This window comes from Chroicocephalus ridibundus, chromosome 1 (genome assembly GCF_963924245.1).
Source record: "Chroicocephalus ridibundus chromosome 1, bChrRid1.1, whole genome shotgun sequence".
In the NCBI taxonomy this organism is placed as follows: domain Eukaryota; kingdom Metazoa; phylum Chordata; class Aves; order Charadriiformes; family Laridae; genus Chroicocephalus; species Chroicocephalus ridibundus.
The window spans coordinates 117,444,232-117,466,410 of record NC_086284.1 but is presented as its reverse complement, the minus strand read 5'-3'; the positions used below and the strand labels follow the sequence as shown (position 1 = coordinate 117,466,410).

The following is a 22,179-nucleotide window of genomic DNA, read 5'->3' as shown; positions in this document are numbered from 1 at the left end:
TATTTCTGTTAGATGTCAGTTCCAGCTCTCGCTGGAGAATTCCATTTTGAGAGGCTGAGGAGGCCCCAGCAGGTACGACTCTGGAGAAAAGAGGGACGAGAGCAGAATGAAAAGTTCTCACTTATTTTCTGCCGCCCACGCCCCACCCCGCCTTGGAGCATTGTCTTTGTAATGCTGCCATTTAAAGATTGAGTGCCTATCCAGGGGATGAATTTAATATATAATGTTGACTTAGGTCACAACTATAAGATTGTCCATCCACCCATCTGGTACAAAGCAATAAATACAAAATCTGTCTGAAATGACAGGCCAGCCTCTCTGCTCACTGGCTGAAGTAAATGTGCTCCTGTCGTGGTGTGATAGCCTGGCCAGCCTTGACAGTGGATTCCAAAAAATCGCAAGTTTATGGTCTGTCAGCCAGTGCAAACATCCATCCATCAAGTATTCCCCACTTGTTATACCTAGAAGACAGAACCAGGGAGGCATTAAGAAATGAGTGGCAGAGAGAGGTTTTCTGCTTTGATGCACGCATTCTCTGGGCTGGGAGACAGAGAGCTGGGATAGTTGTATTCCTGTGGTCTCAAAGACCAACAAAACACTACCTGTGGACACGTGTGGATTGCAGAGGTCTGAAATGGCACAGAGGAGATCCTTATCCTCATTTTTGGGCTACATCTTGCTCTCCAGCAGAGGCAAGTTTTCTGAGTGTCTGTAGCACAGAGGTTTTAAAGTTTGGGTTATTGCTTATTATTAACCAAGAATAGTTTATTAAACAAGGTCTGGGTTAGTGCTTGAGTGGCCCTATGAAACAGCAATATCACTCAATAGCCAAGTTTTCCAAGGGGATTGATGTGCTGTGAATATGCTTCAACAAGATCCTGATTTACTCATTGCATGTCTCCTAAGGGACAGGCTTATTTAGGGCTGTGCACATGCCAGTTAAAAACCCCAGGTCTGTGGGACTAATCCTGCCTCCTTGCTGCTTTGTGTGGCTGTGGGTGCTCAGGTGGCATCTTCCTTTCTGGGCTGAAAACCCCCAAACCAAGGCCCCTGCAGTTTCTAACACGGTTAAATGTCCTTGTCCTGGTGTCCTCACTAAATTCCAGTTTCATTCTTTATGCCCCCTCTCAGGCTCCTTGCTGGTACCCAGTATTTTACTGGTCTCCAGCTTCCCATCCTGCAGAGTCCCATGGGATGGCAGATTGTGTGAAGAAAGGAAGGAAGGGCACTTCCTTTGTTTGGACAGGGGGATCCAAGGTCAGAAGGAGGGAGCCTGTGAAAGTCAGAAAGTGGGAGCAAGGGATGAAGCTCAGAGGAGAGGCATCAGCTGGGGGAAGAAAGGGTATTCTTTGGGCTGGACAACTACATCTAAGAGAGCTGGGTCTCTTTGGAGAGATGGTTGGCAGTGGATTCTCAATGTCCCTCAAGACCTTGCCTCTTAAAAAGCCTATCAGGTCCCTGTAACTGCATTGACAAGCAACGAGATGCTCAGGGGACAGGTTTTGCTACACTCTTCCTGCCGAGTTGGCCTCACATCGCAGGTGGCCTCTCTGGGTGCAGAGGTGTGCCTGGGGATGCAAGGAGGGAGTGTTTCTGTCAAAAGAGGAGGAAGCTCTGCTCTCTGTCTGGCTCTTCCCAGTCTTCCTTGGTGTAATGCAGAGGCAAGCAAGGGAGCTGGAGGGGGTTTCTGTTAGCCAGTCAGTCAATCATTTCCCAATGTTTATTATTTATCCCCCTGGCCGAGCCCTCCCCTCATCCCTGCCACTCTGGGTGATGGGAATTTTTGTGATCTCCGAGCTTGAGAGGCTGGCGGGCAGCCTGATCGATGCTAGCAGCTCATTCTCAGTCACGTGAGAGGAGAAACATCAACATGGAGAGGTGGAGTTAGAACTTTATTAGGAGAAACCTAGGCAGGATTGACTAAAATCTCATGTTAAGCACACAGGTCTTTTCAGGATTAAAAAATACACATATATAAAAACCCTTACAAACAAAAAAATGGTTTCCCCCTCTCCGTGTGTGAGTATGTAGGTATGTATATGTACAGGGAACTGTACCAAAGCTAACTACGTATCAGAAGCAAGGATTCACAATCCCTTTCAGCGTCCCCTAAGAGAGGGAATGGCTCAGTCCCCTCATATGCCGGTCCCAGGCCATTCGCTCATGCAGTCCAAAGTTGGGAAGCTGTGACCTGTGTCTGAAAGGGCAGCGCAGAGTAAACAACAGGGAGCAGCTTAGCTCTGTTTAGCAATTCTCTTTAAAAGAGGGGTGTCAGCTCTGCAGTGAGAAAATGTATCTGGAGTGGGAGCTGCCTACAGACTTCACCCACCAGACTCACTGTGCAGTGTTGGGCCCCAGTGGCTGCTCTGAGAGGCTACAGTGGTGGAAAGAGCTGGTCCATGGGTGGTTTCTTATGCCATATGGGCTAGGGATGGAGTGGAGATGAAGATGACTTGATGGCAGAACAGGGACTTGCTGTGAGGACAGATATCTTGGCTTGCACTGGCGGGCAGGCTGGAGAGAGCAGCCAAGGGCTGAACAACGTGCAGGACCTGGAGAGGACTCTTGCTCCTTGCGAAAGATGCTGAAGTGTTTTGGTAGATTAGTGAGAGAAGACACAGGCCGTACCTCTTCTGCAGATAAATGGAGGATGTTTTTTCTCTCAAGTTGGCATTTGGCAGCACCCTTTCAGCAGCATTCATGTTGCTTGAAAGATGAGTTTAAAAAGGGGAAAAATCACTTTGATTCCACAGAGTAATTCCTCCTTTTTTACTAGTAGGATATTTGTTCTCACAGGACAGTCTCTATTTCTGTTAATGGACGTCTTGCTTAGAATTGATGACATAAGTATCTTGGGAAAATTCCCTAGTCTTCATCAACTGGTCATCTAAGCGATATCCCTAGGCCCTGGGGCCAGTCTGCTGCGCTGACTTAGGAATGAGGAAAGGATTCCAACATCAGGCATGAGACAGCTGTGCGTGGGGGACCACGGATGTCCTTATCTATGGGGAAGAGTTATATACACAGTGTCAAAAAATTCAAGTAGGATTTATTGTACAGGTAAACTGGTATAAAATATCTGGGCTCAGGTAGAGAAAGGGAGGGTTAGAAAGAGCAAGAACAAAGCAGATGAGTCTTTCTTTCTGAAAGCCTACCAATGTGTTTCTGCTCCCTGCAGGTGAGAGAAGCTTCATCTCAGTACAATTGCCGAACTGCTGTAGCAGATGTTGAATAGACACCAAAGAAGATGCAAGGGGGTTGAGGTCCAGTCAGTCTGTTGAATACAGTGTCGCAGTGGATACCTGCTGGGCAGCCTCAGGAGTCTGCTGGCCAGTGCTCTGCTAGGCTAAGGATGGTGAGTCTCCAATCCCTGTGGGCTCCATGATGAAAATATGGCCCAGAGCTTCATATCTTGAGATTGGTGCTTGTCTTCAGTGCATGTCTCCCCAGTGGCTGCCCCTGCCTTAAGCTGTGAGAGGTGCTGTCTGCAATGTAACGAAGGGGCAAGAGGGTGTTAAAACAGAGAGAGGTTAGTGGCGAGAGCCTCGAGTCCATTTTGCAGAAGTTTTACTGAGCTCTGAGACTCCTCCTTCTCCTCATCTCTCCTGGAGACGGGTCACACAGACAAATCATCCGACCTTGCCTTGCTGCTGGCACGGCTGGTCTTGCTGAACCGGCGTTTTTCATTGAAGTAGTTCTCGGGGAAGGCAGGTGCCGCACATTCATTCGCCACCTCTGGACTCTCCACATAGTTGGACTTAATGAAGGATCCTTCACCAGCAGCATCCTCCTGACCATGGACCCTCTCAGTGGCGAAGTTTGCGGTGTTCTGCTGGGAGGCCATCTTGTTACTGAAGGGGCTGATGAACTTCCCATTGGGACTTGACAAGCACTGGTTAAAATCTGGTGGAGGAGTGTACATCTGGGCTCTTTCTACTTGTGGAGCAGACTCCAGTTTGCCGGGGGTTGTGCTGGGGCTGGGTTTGTAAGACCGGGAGCACCTCTCTTTGGCTTTCTTCCAGCCCAAGTGGTACAATTCGGCCAGACTGAGGAACAGGGAGAGCACTGCCACAGCCAGCATGAAGACGATGAACACGTTCTTCTCTGTGGGACGGGAAACGTAGCAGTTGACGGGGTGGGGGCAAGGTGCCCGCTGGCAGATGTACAGGGTCTCCAGGAAGATCCCGTACAAGATGTACTGTCCCACAATGAAGGCCACTTCCATGGCAGTGCGAATCAAAATGCTGTAAACGTAGGTGTTCAGCAGACTGCCCCTGAGTATGATTTTGCCCCCCGATTCATCCCAGCAAGACAGCTCGGCCTTCTCTGCCACAGGGCACTTCTGCTGGTAGTATGTGTCACCGTTGTTTTTCATCTCCTGGGCCTCTATTTCTGCCTCCTTCATCTTCCTCTTCTCCTCCATGCGCACTGTGTGCATCGCGTGGCCCATATACACCAGAGATGGGGTGGAGACAAAGATGATCTGGAGGACCCAAAACCGGACATGGGAGATGGGGAAAGCCTTGTCGTAGCAGACGTTCTCGCAGCCAGGCTGCTGGGTGTCGCACATGAAGTCAGACTGCTCATCCCCCCAGGAGGACTCGGCTGCTGTACCCAGCACCAGCATCCGGAAGATGAAGAGCACGGTCAACCAGACTTTCCCCACCACTGTGGAGTGTTTGTGGACCTCCTCAAGGAACTCTCCCAGGAAACTCCAGTCTCCCATTTCTGCTCAGGAGGAGGAGTTTCTCACTTGAATGGAGAATTGGATGCGGCCTCTGTGGGAGGAAATAGAAAAGAGTGGTTCTAAGGAGGGTTAGGAAATGCCCAACTGGGAATGCACGGAATGAAATTATTTGTTTTGTGTCAAAGGAAATGTTTTAATTTGACCTGAAATGAATGAGGTCTGGTTTGCTGAAAACTATTTCACATTCACTGAAAACAATGTGTTGGTGTTTGTTTTTTTTATTCAGCTGCTGAAACAAAAAGTGATCTTTTTTGCATAATCCAACTACAACCTGTTAAATGGGCTGCCAAAACTTTGAGGGTGAGCCAGATTTCTTCTTGGTTCGGAAAGTCCTTTCACTGCGGTCTGCATATTGCATCCTCTGTGGGCTGTGTAGTTAAAGCAGTATTCATCTGCCTGCAAACTACACTCTGGGGGATCCTTGATGGGCTGATCCCCTGGGAGACAAGGCTGGAGTCTTGGTCTGAGCTTGGTCTGAGCAGTGCCTTGGCACTTTCCTACGTCGCCTTTCAGTAATACCTGCACTGACACCTGGAACGTGAAGTGCTTGCAGCTCTGGGCTTCATTTCTGAGCTCGGTGCCACCACTGAAAGAAATGCAGAGAAAACCTTCCCCTTGCCCACAGGTTTTGCTTTCGTTTTGCAGCGTCACCAGCTGCCAGTGTTTCATTTACAAGCTGCAAATATTTTGGGGAGCGTAAAGACTTCAGTGAGCTGTGCCAGTCCTGGGAACCTAACCTGCTGCCACCCTGTCACACCGCTCTGAAGGGGAACTGCTGCAAAGTCTTAAACGGTGAATCTTGCTCCCTCCTCTTTTTGTAAGCTCTGAGACAAAATTCACAGTTTGAATGACACAAGCAAAGAAAAAATCCTGCTTTGAAACGCCTCCCAAGGACCAGTGGCTCCCGGGAACTGCTGTTTGGTATGTGGTCTGATGAGAGGAAAGGTTCGGTGGGCTGGTAGTAAAATTGGAACGTGAGGATGTAGGAGAGCCTGCTTCAGTTTGGTTTCTGACCCTGACAGACTGTTTCTGGCCAAGTCACTTAACCCCCTGGATGAAAAGAGACCGGTGGGTTTAATCCATCTTTTGTGGGGCTCTGTGGGAGTGCTTGAGCAATCATTTGATCCAGTTATACTCACTGTGCTTACCTTCCCAGGGCACTGCGAAGCTCTCCCTTGTGCATGAGTTAAGGGCTAGGTGCCATAAAGTGTGCAGTATTACCTCGGAGATAATGTTCTCCCACAGCCACTCTTTTTGAAAATATCCTTTTAATATATAAATGAAAAACTTGATAATGATCATAATGAAATATTAAAAGCACTAGACAAGGTAAATCCCAAAGCCGTAGGGACCAAAAGTGTTAACTCTCCTTCTTTATCGTCCCTTGTCTTGTCTTTAAGAGCCAATTATTTTTACTGTACAAAGAACGTCTGTGGAGAGTAGACACTGTTGAACGCTGAGAATTTACTGCAGCAATATTGTGTAGATTTGCTGTGAGCACAATCTGGAGAACAGAGAGGCGCGCTTGTTGAGGGAAAAATATCCCCTCCTCTGGTTATGTACGTGATATAATTTAATGTAGCAGCGCACGCTATGATTTGTGCCATCGCTTGTTTATGTATGTGCAGTGTCCATCTGCAAGGATGGATGGGACAAAGATCAAAAGTCAAATCCTTAAACTCCTCGTGCTGCTGAGGGCTGCCCTGAGGAAAGGTGAGGATTGCCCAGGTGAGGAGACAGGGAGGTGACCACCTGCTGCCCCACCATCATCAGGAAGCTGTGTGAGGGGGAAGAAGGGGCATGCCAGGAAGCTAAGGATGGGCTTTGGCTCTTTTGTGCTTTGTCAGGCACGCGGCAATCGTGCTGATGTGGATCGTGGTGGCTGCTCAGAGTATGCTCAAGCATTTTTTTCTGCTACCAGCCCAGAACTGGACGAGCAGTACATAGAAAATCAGCTAGTCCTTCTGACTCCTCTCTGTCTGCACTGGTAAAAACTGCAGGTCTGTCTTATCTTCTGAAATGGCTTTGGTGCTGTTACTGCGTTCTGTGGAAATCTGCATACGGCTTCATTCTGTGGGCACCAGGGGATTACACACAGGCAGAAAAATCAGTGATGGGAAATATTTACAGACAGTTGCATTGAAATCAGGATTTTTGATTATTTTTTTTCCACAGAGTGGAGACAAGGCAACTAGCTACCTACAGTTCACTGTACAGGTACATCCAAGACAAGACGGTATAGCAGAACTGTATGTGTGGAATGTTCCTTCCAAGACAGCATGAATAATGGTGTGAGTCGTCATTTTTCCAGGTGAGTTCATGGTGTTTGCAGTTGCCCGTCTTGCTCCTGCTGTTGCTAGCTGACAGTTGCCTTTTATTGATTCACCTTGCTTGTTGGGGTAAAAATGAACAGTTTTCCCTGGCTGTGCCAAGGGTGAGTTTTCCTTCCCACCTTGTACAGGAGGCTGAGCACCTCTTCCCACCAGTTCTACCATGTGCAGGTAGTTTGGGGTTTTACTATGGCTTGTTTTTCCCATGGAAGGGACACGTAGACACTTGCAAATTGTAAAAATCAATGTGTACAGAATACAAAGATGGCAAACGCAAGTGCAAGAGGAGTCCAGAAATGGAAAATGTTAAGGGATGTGAGAATAGCATTAATTTACCTGCCTCACACATGCACAATATTTTTCCAAAAGGAGGTAAATCAGAAGGATCCAAGGCTAGTAGCCATGAGGCTTAGGGTAGATATTAGGGCCATTCCCTCTGCCCTTCCTGCTGGCTGCTCCCTTCCAAGGAGGGGCTGCCCAAAGACCAGAATGCCTCCTGAGCGCCCTGCTGCAGGCCCATGAAGAGCCAGGTGGCTGCTGCAAGGGGGTAGGTGGCCACAGGAAAATGGGTGTTGGATACCGAGAGAAGGGGTTTCCCTCCTCGTGCAGTGTTTTTGGCTTAGATGTTTTTTAGTTATTTGCGAGCTATTCTTGCAAAGCCAGTCCCAGGGCTTCCTAGAACAGAAGACAGCATCTAGTTCTCTGCTGCCAGCAAGCAAAGAATGATTGTTGTTGCCTCTTGACAACTTTTCCTGGCCGTGCAGGACTGCCTCTGACCTAACCTTTCTCCTCAGGGCTTTGCTATTCTTGGGAATTTTCCATATAGTCTCCTTTCCTCATTCCCAGACTACTGCTGTCCCCGTATGCTTTGCCCTCTCAGTGTGTGAGCATCTGCGGCCCTTTATATTCCCAGTGTGGACTCAGTCGGACAAATCTTGTCTCACTATGGTGTGACTTGGGCGAAAAGCACCTCTGGGTGTCTTCGAGGAGTCTCAGCACCTGATAGCAGACTGTCTTGACAGCTGCGTCATGCATATTCATGCAGAGTTGTGGGCTGTGCCACTGCTCAGCCATGCTTTGGGCTGTCAGTTTTCTGCTGGATCAACAAAGGAGCTGTGCGGAGTCATGAGATCTCGGCACCGGGAAACGCGTATGTGACAAAGACCAGCACAGCCTGGCACAAACCCAGCGACGTGGCCGTGGCGGCTTAATCATCACCTGGAACGATATTAAAGTTGGGGAAAACCAAATATCACAATGCAGGCCAAGCGTGGAGTCTGCCCATCTCTGTGCTGCCTTGTGACTGCCAAATTCCACGATAAAAATACCCCAGTGGGGACGGCACCTGCCAGTACTCCAGGCTGGCTTAGCCAGCCACGAGCTGCTCTCCACCATCCTTTTTTTGCGCTACCTTTTTCAGAAGGGGAAGGGGAGGGGAAGTGTCTGTTGGTCTTGGAGCAGTTTTGCCCATCTTTTTTGTGATGCTGCGTGCTCTGAGCAGCAGGCAGCTCTGTTCATTTCGCTCTGAACATTTTGCATCACTGCCGCTTGCTCTGGCTGGCGCGCTTGTTCTGGACAGACCAGCTGGGGCTTTGGGGAACAGCTAGGAAATTCACACCAAAGAGGCAGGAGGGCTGTTCCTGTGCAGTCCTCTTCTTTCTGTGAGTTTCTTTCCCCTGGAATTTTTAAGAAGAAAGTTTTCCCCTCTTTAGAAGACAGGCGAGACTATCAGCAGCGATATAAATAGCTGAGCTTGACACTTCACGCTAACTTTTCCCACAAGGAAGGTGACAGGAGGTCGCCATCTCTGCAGGATGTTTCTAAAATAAAGTGGAGAGCCTGATTATGACATTGCTTCTGCTCTCCCTCTCTGGGCTCACCTCTTCCCCTTGGCAGGTCCCAGGCACACAGAGAGGCTCTCCGAGGAAGGCTCCTTTGTGTGTGGGAGGCATGGCTCCCAGGGAGGGGAAAAGTAACGAAGTCAAAGCTATGGTTTTTTTTTCCCAGTCTGTGTGTGTGATTTGCTCAATTGGATACAAATGTGTGTATCTGATAGTTAATGAGATGTATCTGATAGTTAATGAGGTGTTCCAATAAACTAGAAGGCTGGGGCCCAAGACGTCCTGAAGAGGCTCACACACCAGACGTGGGGCTGTGTGTGGAGGCCATGCAGCAAGACCATCCCCTCTGAGCTCCCAAATGGGGAGGCAGCCATCTCCTTTAGGTACTGGGCACATGAGGAGTCACAGCCCCGTGCAGGGGGGCATCCAGGCCAGCTGTGGCACGGTCGGTGCCTAGGAATTGCTTGTAGCCTTCCTTTCTCCCTCTGTGTCACCTCATAGCAGGTCCAAACAAGAGATGGGGGTATAAGGGCACAGATGTTTTCCCCTGCATTGACAACTGTCAGGCTGCAGCCAGACCTGAGCGGTCCCCTCAATGCAAAACTGGATGCTCAAACCTGTAGACACTTAGGAAGGACACTTCCAGCTCTGCACTGGAGGTTAGTCAATGCTGCTTTGCTATGCAGCTGTACATTTTACTTAAGGATCTCCAGACCCCTGTTAGCACTAGTCCGGCCTCACAGTGTCCCAACGTAGTGCAGGTGCCGTCATCTTTATCTTGCAGATGGCGATCACTGGGGTACAGAAAGGGCAAACTGCTTGTTCAAGGTCACTGTGTTAGTGTCAGCCCGGGGACAGAGCTCAGGGGTTGTGATTTGCAAACTTGTGTCCTTTTTTCCATGCAGCCCTGCCTCTTAGGCTTGGTGGTAGTCACACAACATTGCTTCTACAGACCGCAGCCCTTCTTTCCTGTGCCCCAAGACAAAAGAAATCCCTCTTGTGCTATCCTTCTATAGCAGGTACACCCGGCAGAACCAGAGGTTCTCTTTTTTGGTGCTTTTCTAAGAGACAAACATCTTGTTATTGCTGGCAGAGCCCACAGCCATGGTCAGTGCCCAAAAGGAAGAAGCAGCCTTTTCAACATACATACACAGCGCTCCTTTGTTGCCGGGTCAGGATGCATTTTTGGGGCACGTGGCTTACAACATTAAAAGATGAATAAAGTTAGAAATGCTCTGTCCAGTGTGGTTGCGATGCTTTGAATTCCAGAGGCTTTTCATAGCTTTGGGACATAGATGGATGCTAAAGCCCACCTCAACAGGTATCTTTTTGTTCACTGTTTACTGACATGGGCTCCTCCATACGTGTGTACAATAGACAAGCAATGACCTATTAGGCATTCTTGTCCAAGTGACATCCCTCTGGCTTCATATATGCATGCATGTGCTTATGGTATGTTTCTGCCTGAAATAGGCCAGTTCTTTAGCCAAATTTGTAACTCTGATCTGCACACAGATCTGGACTAAATAGGTTTGTACTTCATGGTTGTTTTTTTAAAATAAATCTGACATGTTTGCATAGTCTCCTTGCTAGTTCCTTGGGTTCAAAGTCCTGTGCTGAACCAGTATCAGGGAGAGTGACTTTGACTCCAGTGCTCAAATCTCATGGGAGAGACAGAGCTTTGTGTTAACAGCTCCTGTCCTAGAAGACAGACATCTAATGTTTCTCATCTCTCTGCTCCTCCTGAGTTCACTGCAATTTCTGGAAGGGTCATACTGGTATCCAGACCACTGGCCCTGCTTGCAGTTGCAGACAGCTTGTTATTCCTTGATGAGGTGTGCTTTCCCCCTCCTCTCCAAATGTGGAAAATCTCAGAGCTCACAAAAAAGAGACTGGGTGAGAAGATAAGGGAGTTGAATGACCTGTCACCTCCCGAACACACACACAACCCTGACGCACACAGAAACACAGGCAGAGGGGAATCACTCAGCACCTCCAAGTGTATACATCGGGGATGTGTTACGCACACAGATGACAGTATTATGTAGAATATTTTCATCTGAAGTGATGGCGGAAGCTGCAGACTCACAGTTAGCTGAATTTTTTTTATTTGTCTATCTATCTAGGACGTCTAATGCTATTTCCACACACACCCACCACCCTCCTGGCCCTTGGCCAGGGTCAAATTGTGCTTTCATATACCCAAATATTAGGTCCAAGCTCTGCCTGATGTAGACGCAGGAGACTGAGAACGGAAAAGACCTTGAACTCAGATGAGTCAAGTTGAGGAATGAATTTGTCCCACTGTGTTTGAAAAGCTTGCATCAAATAGTTATATGACAGTGGTATCCAGGCTTACACTTAGCATGCGGGGAGCACCCTCTAGTTCCCTTGGAATTCCCTCTCTTTGCCTTGGAGAAACGTGGGTTCCTAGAGAGCCCAACAAATGTGACAAAACTGGACTTGGGATAACTTAAGTGAAGGCTCACATGTGCTTTTTGCTAGAAAAAAACCAGCAATTCTCTCTCTGGTGTAAATGCTGCAAAGATGCTAATGGATATTACTCAGCTTACTCCTTAAATTAACAGGATGAAGAGCATCCAGTTCAGGATCACAGAGCTTGGTGTTCTTTCCAGTTTCTTTATCTTTGCAGGGAGAAGCTAACCTATATGAATTTGCAGATGATGCTAAATTGGGCAGTGCTGTATACAGGAGAGGGGACAGCCAAACAGGGCAGAGGGAGCTCTGGAAAACGGAAACATGCTGAGAAATTTGTGGGCTGCTGTAGTAAAGCTGTTCCTGAGCTCTGTTGAGAGAAGCTGATCTTAAGCGCTGCTTAGGCGGTGGGGGAGGCTGGTATAAGGAGACGTGGCAGTGATGGCAGGCTTCACATCGAGCCCAATATAGCAGCAAAAAACCTGCCCATGTGATTTTAGGCTGGTTCATAGACGGCACGAGGTGCAACTTGTTATAGTGTTGAAATAAAACAGACTGGAGAGGTAGTGGGAGAAGGCAGTGGGCTCTCATTCAGACTTTCCCCATCCTTTTTTCCCACCTCTCCCCGAGTCTCTCCCTGCCTATCACTTCCCAATTGCTCTCCTATAGTCGGGCTCCCCCCTGCAGAGCCTTGCCCCAGCTTTTTAGCAGTTTTGACCACTTAACTCTCTACAGCACCGAGATGGCTAATGATTTCAGCTTCAGAAAGAGAAAATCTTTCAGTGAATATCTACTTCCCACTTAGTACTACCTTGTCAAATCTCATTTCTTCCTTCTTCCCAAAAATCTGTAGGATTGTCTTCACATTCCAGTTTCATTGCTGTATTTAGTTTCTCATTCAGGGTGGCGTCTGGCTATAGCTTGTGAGTGGATTATTTTATATACTCAGTGTATATACATATGTATTTGCAACACCCACCCTCACCCCCGCCCGCTTTAAAAACAACTAATATTAAATTTGTAAAACCCAGCGGTAGGGAGTTAGGAAATTGCTAGAGTTACTGTTCTCAGTAATCTTAATTCAATCTCTTTGTGCCGGTACCTCATAGCTATGAGTCTTTAACCACATCCTCACATTGTCACCTCATTCTTTGCACAGGATGCCTGCCTTGTTCTGTGCCAGCCTGGCTGGGGCTTTCTTGAACAGCAGCTATTCAATGTTTTGTTTTCTCTTCATTGTTCAGTGGGTGGCCTGTGCCTCATTTACTGTACGTTATTCAAGTCCAGTTCTAAAGACAGAATTATTAGTTTCCTCATGGGTTTTCCTATGGCTTTCATCACAACAGTATCTGATTGCTTCACAATTATTAATTTGCTTATTTTCATTACCACCTCGATGTGAAGAGATGGTATTAGATCAACTTTACGGCTGCAGAACTAAGGCAGTGAGAGATTAAGATAAAAAGCATTCATCAATTTTGGAAGCTGTTTGGTGGTGTTGTTAATATTTTTTTTTTTTTTCAGTGTACTTAGCACTAAATAACCTATGTTCAAAGCAGAGCTCTGTCTGGTTAATGCTGGAGTGGGAGAGTTTATCACTTCCACCAGTTGGAATACATCTAGAAGTCCGATATCCAAAAGACAAGAGACACCGCTGAGGGGGAATTTGTGAAGAAAGTGGCTTAAGTGATTTGCCCCATCATGACAGAGGAAATTGGAGTAAGCAGCAAGAATTAACTCCAGTCCTCTTGGATAGCTTTAAACTGGAGACAGTTTTTCTCCCATCCTACTCTTCCCTCCCTTCTTCACCAGACATCCAAATGCAGCTGAAGACCCCGGAGCTCTGCAGCAGCCTTGTCGGACTGCTTCGCTTCTCGAGCGACCCTGTGCCCTGACCAAGGCATCTGTCGGCTTTTCTGCTTCTAAGGGAGAGGAGTTTCGTATGGAAATTCTCAACCATTCTCAAGGCATGTCCGTAATGACAAAGATAATGAAGAAAGATGGAAACGTAAGTAAGTGTAAACCCCTTAGTTCTTACGTTATAAACCACTGACCCCTCTTTAAAGATACACTAGAGAGACTTAGAAGTATGCATCTCTATGCTCATTACTTACTGTGTGGCATGAATATTTCTTTGTTTCAGGAAAGAGCTGGCATGCCAGAGATCTCTCTGTTGCTTATCAATAGCCATAAAATGGATTTTCCCCCCCTCTTTATGAATTCTTAGCCCAAAGATTGAAGTTTCTCTGGTGCCTCCTGGGAAGTATTTCTAATTTTAAGCCTTCGTCCTCATGCCTCATACAACAGCACCCGAGGTGTGGAGTAGTCTCTGAAATGTGCTCCCTAATGACATAGTATAGTGCTGAATTACTCATTCCTTCTTGTCTATTTTCAATGCTGCGAGATAAGTCAGAAAACAAGGGCAAACGTGCAGAATGTTTGAAATCTGTCTCAAGGTCAAAAAGAAAAGAGAGGCTAGGGTATGAAGTCCTGTATTTTCTGGCAAGGTTTAAATTTTTCATGTGAGAGCCTGTAATAATAAAATATTGTGATAATATATACTGCCGAGTGGAAAAAACCCAACAACCCCAAATAATTATAGTAGCAGGAATACTTAACATAGTTCCCAAGTGACCGGAGCCTGATGAGTATTTTAAACCCTGAAGCCTCGGGAATTCTCCTAAACTACTGTTCTGCTCCCAAGGAAAGGGGAAAGAGAGTTAGAAATCTGCGCTCTTCTCAGAGTAGAATCTGAAAAGACCAGCAAATGCAGAATTTTTTAGCTTCTGGTGCAAATACTGAATACTGTGAGGCTTCTGAATAACAGTATAAACTGCTCCTAGCTGCACACACATATGCACACATATATTACATGCATTAAGTTCTTTAGCCTTAAAGAGAGGATCACATAGGCAGCAGTAGGGAAAACCTGTCACACGCACTGTTTCACCACGGTATTTTGACAAGTTTATTAGCATGGAGGAAGAGTTCAACGATTAAGGCTCATTCAGCCCGTGACTTTTTTAGCTGAGGTTTGTCCAGAAATGCTACTTACGTGATCTTCTGATGGTTTTTAGGGTACTTCAGGGGCAGAGACAGTGCCTCAGTTTACATGAACCGTTAAAATCAGAGTGCCACAAAGCTCATTAGACATGACAAATGGCCAGTAAAATGAGCCTTTAGGAAATCAAGAGAGTTACCACAGATCAGAGGTGGCAATTAGCAACCTTTACACTCATTGTGATTGCTTCTTTCCAGGCAGATGTAGAAGGGTATTGTGTTTTCAAGCCGTGCTGTTCTTTGAAACATGCGGTAGCAATGCTAGGAGTATTAAATTATGGAAAGGTAACTGAATAATTATTCCAAGTACAAAAAGGGAAAAAAAAGGTTAGGAGGGCAAATAAAAAGAAGCAGCAGCTGCTAGTGGGAGAGGGCGTTTGTCCCTCTAGGTCTGCGTGCCTCTTTGCTGAGGCTGCCCTGGGCAGCGTCGGGATGGAGAAGAAAGGCATTCCTCCCGCGGCGCGCGCAGTGCGGGTGACTGGGAGATACGAGCAAGGCACTTCTCTACATTTGAGTTACATTCCCAGGCTCCATGTCACAGACCAGCCAGGACGCAATATTCGCAAGGAAAAGAAACGGCCACAATATTTCGAAACCATCCTGCGCACTTCGGAATATAGGCGGTTCACGCAGACACTTGATAAAGGGTTTATACCCTGAGAGCCTCTCATAGGTAAGAGTTCCCTTCACCGCCCTCCCCAGAGCAGCCTGACAGCATGCTGAAATGGGATCTGACAGACACTGCAATTTGCACATTATACTGTCTGAGGACACTTGGGGCCCTTATCCTGCTTTCCTGGACATTGAAATCTATCGGTATCCATGTTCATTGCAGGGAGGCTTCCTCATCATTTCTGTAGCTGCCTGTGGCAAAAAGAGTTTAATTTTTAAAACGTCCCAAGCCCATCTTGTTACTAGTGGGAATGATTTGGAGAGAAATTGAAAGAAAAAGCAAATTTCTTAAGTTATTTTTGGCCATCCTTCTTTTCCTGCCTCACCAAGTCTTTCTGTCCCCTCATGCTGTTTTCCCCTTGAGAGTAAAACAGCTTGATCTGCCGTCGACGCTTCTGCAGTTCTGTTATTTCCCCCTCATGGTTACTTACCTGATTTCCGTATCTTGTCTTGGTCTCCTTTCCTTGCTTTAGCACTTTTCCCTTCTGTAGTTGAGTTGGACTCCTTGTTCTTCTCAGTTGCTTGGCTTTATTCCTTTAACGTGGTTCTCTCTCTCTTCCTCCCTTTTTCTCCACCCCCCTTCTGTGTCACTTTCTGTCTTCCCCACTGCCTCTCTGCCTTTCCCCCTCTTCTTTCTTCACCTACTTTTCTTGTCTCTCCCGCCCCCTCCAGCTTAATCTTTCTATTTTCAAACCCAGTTTCCTGTTGTTTTTCCTTTAAAGACCATGGATCTCAGTCCTCCCTCTCCATTCTCAGCCTCTTCCTGTGCCACCCTCCCCATGCCGATGGGATGCACTCGCTGCCAGCTTCATGCCGTCCCTTCCAGTTGCCGCTACCACTGTTCCTCGCACCTCCTCCCCCAGATAACATGCCATGGTCTAAGCCTCCCTTAAACGACAAGAGACAGGGTTGCCCCACAGTTATGCCAGTCAGACCTTGGGAAGCTTTTTCCATGTAAGACATCAACGAAGGACAGTTTTCTGACTCATTCAAGCTTAATCTGGCAAAGCAGAGTTCAGTTGCAGTTGCAGCAGGGTCCTCCACCTCTTCAAATAACATAGGACTTGCTCTGCTGGCATGGACCAGGAGCCCAGCACAGCTGCAGCCTTGTCCCAAAGGGCACCTGATGCTTCCCAGGAGAGTTTTACAGGCCCCCTTACTGAAAAATACAGAATAACCTGCCTGTCAGGAGAGGTTTTTTTCAACGCACTGCCTCCCCACAACCTCCCCGCGCACACACAGTCTGATGCATGAGTATTCTGGCCTTTCTAAAAAATGCTTTTGGCACATCAAGTGTCTGAAGGTCTTGTATTTCATGTATGTGTCAAGTCGAGCCTCTGATTCCTGCACATCAGGCCTCAGAGAGGAAGATCAATCAGAGATGCCTTCTGGCTTTGATAAAGGCTGGTCTCAAAGAACCAGTGTCAGGAGAGTGAGATTTGCACAGAAGACTCCGCTACCCTGAGAACTGGTTTGCTGCGCACAAGCTTTGGCGGGTGTCCCTCCAGCAATCCTTCCTGGGCTAGATATCTCCCATTCAGAACATAATTGCCCAGTGGTCCCTATGCAGCAGCTAGTGTAGATCATGAAGAAAAAGCAGTCCAGAGACTAAAACACAGGGCTCACAACTCTTACTAATCTAATCATTGTTCTCCCACTGATTTAGCATCCCCTTTAGTCACAAGATTGAGAGCCAGCCTGCGCAGGGACAGTGCTGTGTAGGCGCTACCTCTGGAGGCATGTCCTGTGTGGATGCTCTCACTCTGAAGTTAAGAGTGCAACTCCTTATCAAGAGGGCTGAATCCTCACCGATGGTTACTGCGGCACATACAGTGCCCAGTAAATTCCCATAGCAGCTCAGTAAACTCCTGGTATGGAGAAACCCATAGGCATTTGCCACTTCATTTCTAACTTCATTGAAAGGCCTTCTGTGACTTCAACTAAAATGGGAACATTTCTGGAGTTGTTTCTCCCTCTTCTGCCTGGCAGTGTATACCTGTGGTGGAATTTCATGGGAAGGAAAATATCACTGTGTTCTTTCGTTTTTCTGGAATAATTTCCATAGAGCATTTTAACGTGAGGTCCTGTTGATTTTACGCCAATGAAATTGTCAAGAACTTCATCACAGAAGTGTCCAAAAACCAGTGTTCATAGTACAGATCTAGCGCACAGATGGCTTTGGGATAGGCTAGCTAAGGCTTGTCAAGTGTTTCTCACGTGCTATAGAGAGGCAGGTCCCGTGAGTGAGATGCCTGAAATGTAATCCCCTCCCTGCGTGGCTGACACTTTGCTGTACACTCAGGGTGACCAGGTCTGATTCTCCCTGCTCAGTCCTTTGTGTTTCCTATGCCTGTATTGCTCCTGAGCGGCACACTCTTTAGCCTGCAGAGTTAACCTCTGAATCCAGCTGATCCAGTCTAGTTCTGTGGAATGAATGAGGGAGGGGAGAGTGTTTCTGCCCAATACATGCATCATGCATGTGAGGTAACTGTTCTAAGCTCTTTTTTTTTTGGTGGTGGTGGTGGGGACTGTTTGAATTTTGATGCACTGAAAGGAAATGGGTGAAGGCAGACAGGGAGGCAAAAGACAGAAAGGTGAGTAGAGAAGTTGTATGGATACTTCAGCCAGCCCCTCAATATGTCTACCTTCTCTACTGCACCCTCTTCAAGGGAAAACAGAGGCGTCATGGCAGCTTCTCCAGCTCCACAGCTAGAGAAATAGCTGTTTTGCCCACTGGTAAGCTGGAAAGAAGGATTTTTCCTTCCCTCCCCAAGAGACTGCTATGCAAAACTTGTACGACTTGAGTGAGGAGAGCAAGTGGAAGAGAACGCTCCCCCAGACAGTGGAAATGAGGAGAACAGCTGACAGCTTGCCATGTGCACCTTGGAGATCTCAGTAGTTTATGGCGCTGTGGAACAGATTTTGAAGGAAAGGAGAAATAAAATGAGGAGGTAAGGGGAAAATAAGACACGTACGATCTTCTGATCAAAGGTAAATAGCTTTCTTGGGGCAAGGTTCCTGACCCTCTAGGTAAAAAAAAAACATAGCAGGCCTTATCTACCTGGACTTCAGTAAGTCATATGGTACAGTGTCCCAGAAAAAGCAAATTAGTGGAGAAGATTCAGATGAAGAAGACGGGGATTATTAGCTAAATCCTTAAAAGGGTAAGAGACTGACAGAATTGAGACACTGGTTCCCTAATAGGTTGAAGAGAAGTTATCTGTGAGGCCGCTCAAAGATTGCTCTCAGGACTGATCTTTTTTAATATTTGTGTTAATTACCTTGGCACCGAAAGTAGAAATGCTAATGAAATCTGCTGATGGAACAAATCTGGGAGGTATTGTCAGGGCAAAGGTGGATTCCAGCACTAGGAGACCTAAAGGCTGTTTGGGACTGTCGTCCCAGGGAGGTGAGGTTAGATGGGAGAGTGCAGAGTCACACACTAGGAGCTTGTTGCTCAGAGAGTAACAGGGATCTCTCTTAGCAATTGGGAGTTCCTAATTGGCAGGACCGAGATGGGGAAAGTCCTGGGTGAAGGTCATCAAAGGAGGAGGAAACAGCGATGCTATGTGGGGGTGAAAAAGGCAAGTGAGCTTTCAGGACGAAGCAGTATTTTCAGTTGCAGCGAGTGAGATTAATGTCGTCCAAGAGGATGTGAGACCCCACCAGAATAGTGTGCGGGGCTGCTCACCCACATTCAAGAAAGATATTCAGCCTGGAACAGGTGCAAAGAAAGGCAACGGGGTGATGAGAGGGACAGAGGGTGTCTCTCGGCCAAGAGTAAGTTTACTTATTAGTCACAGAAGTGACTGCAGAGAGATACTCGAGCTGATTTGAAAATAGATGCGGTATCAGTTTGAGCTTTTCTGCGTTAATTATTTTGCACTGAACTTCATGCTAGTGCAGCTACCCAAAGTAATTAAAACATGGTGTGATGTGCCTGCAGGGTGAATACTGTAAGGGAACTTAGTTACTTAGTCTGGCAGAACAAAGGTTAAGAGAGGAGAGATTTGCTGCCTATAAATACTTTTAGGAATTGGAGGTTGGGAAAGTAAGTGCTAGGGAGAGAGGAGAGCTACATAAGCTAAAGGACAATGAGGCACAAGAATAAATAGATATAAATTGGCCATGAATGAATTTAGGTTGGAAATCAGAAGGTTTCTAAGCAACAGAGCAGGGAAGGAGGTGCTGGAGCAGCATTCTAGTAGCACAAGTGAGGGCGGAAAGCTAATGAGATTTAGGACAGAGCTTAGTAAGTTTAGAAAAGGCCATTTGTTTTGTACTTGCCCATTATTCAAAGGGATTGAACGTGATAAGCCAAGAGGTCCCTTTTTCATTCTATTTCCTGTACTTGCCTTATTGCCTTATCAGAGCTGCTCCTTTTCACACAGAAGCTAGGTAAATCCTGAATAGAGTTTGTGTGATAAGTTTTTCGGCATTGATACCGTGGATATTTAATGGAGCATTCATTCTGTGTCAGGGATTTAAATAAACAAAAAGAGCAAACCAGCACAATGCACAGAGAAAGTCTGCAAATATGCAGTAGTATAGATGAGAGCTCACATATGAAAGAGCTTCTTCACATAAAACAGATGTTCTTGGAGCATCTGGCTTTGCTGGAAGGCTGCTTCAAATGTGGGTAGATGCTCTCCTGAGATTTGAGAACTTCAAGAGACTGTCTGAAGGGAAAATGTCTTGTACTTTCCTGCCATTACTAAGGACATTGTGCTTGGGGAGGATATCAGATTTACTGCATTGGGAAATTTCAGAAAAAAAAACCACCACACAACGGCGGTTGAGATAGAAACTTCTCGTATGTATTTCATCTCTGACGCTTGGCCACAGCACTGCACTTATTCTGATTCTTCATATTGTCTCACACTGGACAGGCACCTCTAGTACCTTCTTGAAAGCACCAATGGATGCCACCTTCTTTTTGAAACATTTTATCTAAAATCCCCATGCACGGATATGATTGAAAGAGAATGAGGGAGAGGGAAGATCTCTGTTATACATTAGACCTCTGGAGACAGCTTGAAGGCATCCTCCAGCAGGAGGCAAATTCCCAAGGACAGGCTGGGCCCAAGGGAACAGGAGTAGCATGTGACGATGGGTCCCTGAATGAAGGGGAACAGTTTTATAGTCACAGTTCCTTATTTAGTAAAAAATCCCAAATTATTCCATTATAGTTGGATGTTTTTCCCTTCCCAACCCAGAGTACCATACCAGCACAGAGTGAGAAAAGAGGAAACAAGAAACAGCAAGGCGTGAAATGTCACTGTGTATCAGTCTCATTTGCCACTAAAGTTTTCAGCAAGAAAAACTTGAAGAGGATTTAGTCTCACTGAAGGGAAATGACCATCTTTCCTAAAGTAAATGCTTAGTTGTCAGCTTTATGTTACTGGAAATAAAGCACAGCACTCTCACAGCTACTGCTTCCACTTCTCAACTCTGCAGCATCTCTGAGTAGTTGAGAAGTGCTTTGCAAATGATACAGCTCCTATAAACACTCTCCTTGCTTTACAGGTGGAGGAACCAAACCATGGAAAGCATAAAGGATTTGTCCAAAGAATCAGCAAGTCATTTTCAAGCAAGGAGTCCTCGCCTGCCTGGCCAGAGGACATTCATCTTGTCCTGTAAACTTCCAGCTAGATGAATTGCTGCTTTACAAAAATACATGTGTGTATACATACATACTTATATATGTTTCCCGAAGTGAGAAGAGAAGAAAGAACAGACCTTTACCTCTTTTTGCTGAGCCTGCACAGGTAGCAGGTAAAGTTGACTGAAGGGTGAACTTTATCACAGCCCCCTGGTCTTGCTGGAGGCCACCTCTCTTTCTGTCAGTGTCCGGCTCCCAGAAGAAATCCGTGTGTGAGGGAGGACACTCTGGACAGGGTAAGCAAACCCCAGCCAGCTCCCAGGAGCTCAGCCTCCTGCTATGGTCTGGCACTGGCTCACTGGCTGGAGATTTCCTCAAGCCTGGAGGACCGATGCTGGGGGAGACTAGCTCCCGAGCTGTTCCTGACATGCACTGGCAGCTGTCTGCCTGCTATTCTTTTAAAGAGTCTTCATGGATCGGGATAAAAATGTGATCTTACGCAGGCAGCATTGTAAGCACAACTTGGCTCAAGTTCAGCTCTTCCTCTGGCTCCCAGCTACTCTATTTTTATTGAAGGAATTTGAGGCTATCAGAAAGGAAGTCAAATTGTTTTAGGAAAACAATAGAAAAGCAACTTGAAGTTTATTAGCTTCCTGCCCAGGGCCTGGGACCAACTTGTCAAACTTATTAGAGCCATGGCAGAGCTATTTATTTAGAAGGGCTAGCGACAAGACTCGCAATTTCATTCCTGTTTAGGCCTCGGTGAAAACAAAGGAAAGCCATAAAATAATATCTGAAGGGAGCAGATGGCTAACTGGTAAATGGTGCAAATAAGGTTGGCCTCTGAGCCGTTCGAGGTGTTCACCAGTGCAATTGGCTTTCATGGGATTTTGTTATAGAATGAATACCCAAGTTTGCATCCATAGGCTAGCCCCATCACCCCAAATTCCTTATTGTGGCCCAAATTTTCAAATGGAAGCCTCACACCTGAGATTACAATATTTGGCAGGAAAAGATCTTTGTTTAGAACTACTGAAAGGAGCGAAACAATACCGCAGGTCTGCAGAAGAGCCAGGAATAGAGCCCAGGTGTCCCTGATCCTATAGGACTGCTGGAGCCCCTTGACTGTAAAAAATATTTATATCCTTCAGAAGCAGCTGCAGTCTGCTTCCCCATTCAGCTACCCCAAAGTAGCAGTGCCATTAAGTCACTAAAAACATGCTGGCATGCGGCTGGTGAGAAGAATGGACAGCCAAACCATTAGACTCACAAACAGAAAGTGTCCGTGCTGCCCGAGCCTTTCTAAGGAGTCTCATCGTTCGTAAGGAAACAAGAAGAGACTAAACCAAGTAACTGAGAAGCATTTACAAACTCTGCTTAATGCAAACCCATATCCCTTTTCCAGAGGGCTCTCTGCTGAGTGTTTAGCCTGCTTCCAGGGAGCATATAGGAAGAACTCACCTCTCCTTTCAGCGGTGCAGTGGTAGTCTC

General features: G+C 46.7%; 2 protein-coding genes across 5 annotated transcripts in view; one reads left to right on the top strand and one right to left on the bottom strand.

The window, feature by feature from the left end:
• Positions 1-1,863: 1,863 nt before the first annotated feature.
• Positions 1,864-20,970, bottom strand: GJA5 (gap junction protein alpha 5). 3 transcript variants are annotated; one of them, XM_063348092.1, is made up of 2 exons: positions 20,832-20,970; positions 1,864-4,778 (listed from the first exon to the last, which is right to left on the bottom strand). In XM_063348092.1, the coding sequence occupies exon 2, from the start codon at positions 4,724-4,726 to the stop codon at positions 3,617-3,619; it is 1,110 nt and encodes a 369-aa protein (XP_063204162.1). In that variant the 5' UTR covers positions 4,727-4,778; positions 20,832-20,970; the 3' UTR covers positions 1,864-3,616. The 3 variants fall into 3 exon arrangements, with proteins under 3 accessions (XP_063204162.1, XP_063204171.1, XP_063204153.1); XM_063348101.1 differs by having other exon boundaries at positions 20,826-20,966; XM_063348083.1 differs by lacking the exon at positions 20,832-20,970 and adding an exon at positions 15,518-15,718.
• Positions 20,851-22,179, top strand: part of GJA8 (gap junction protein alpha 8) — a 47,648-nt gene continuing 46,319 nt past the window's right edge. For both annotated transcript variants that reach the window (XM_063348038.1, XM_063348007.1), the window contains exon 1: positions 20,851-20,984. The gene's annotated coding sequence lies outside the window, so the exon portion shown is untranslated. The remainder of the gene's footprint in view (positions 20,985-22,179) is intronic.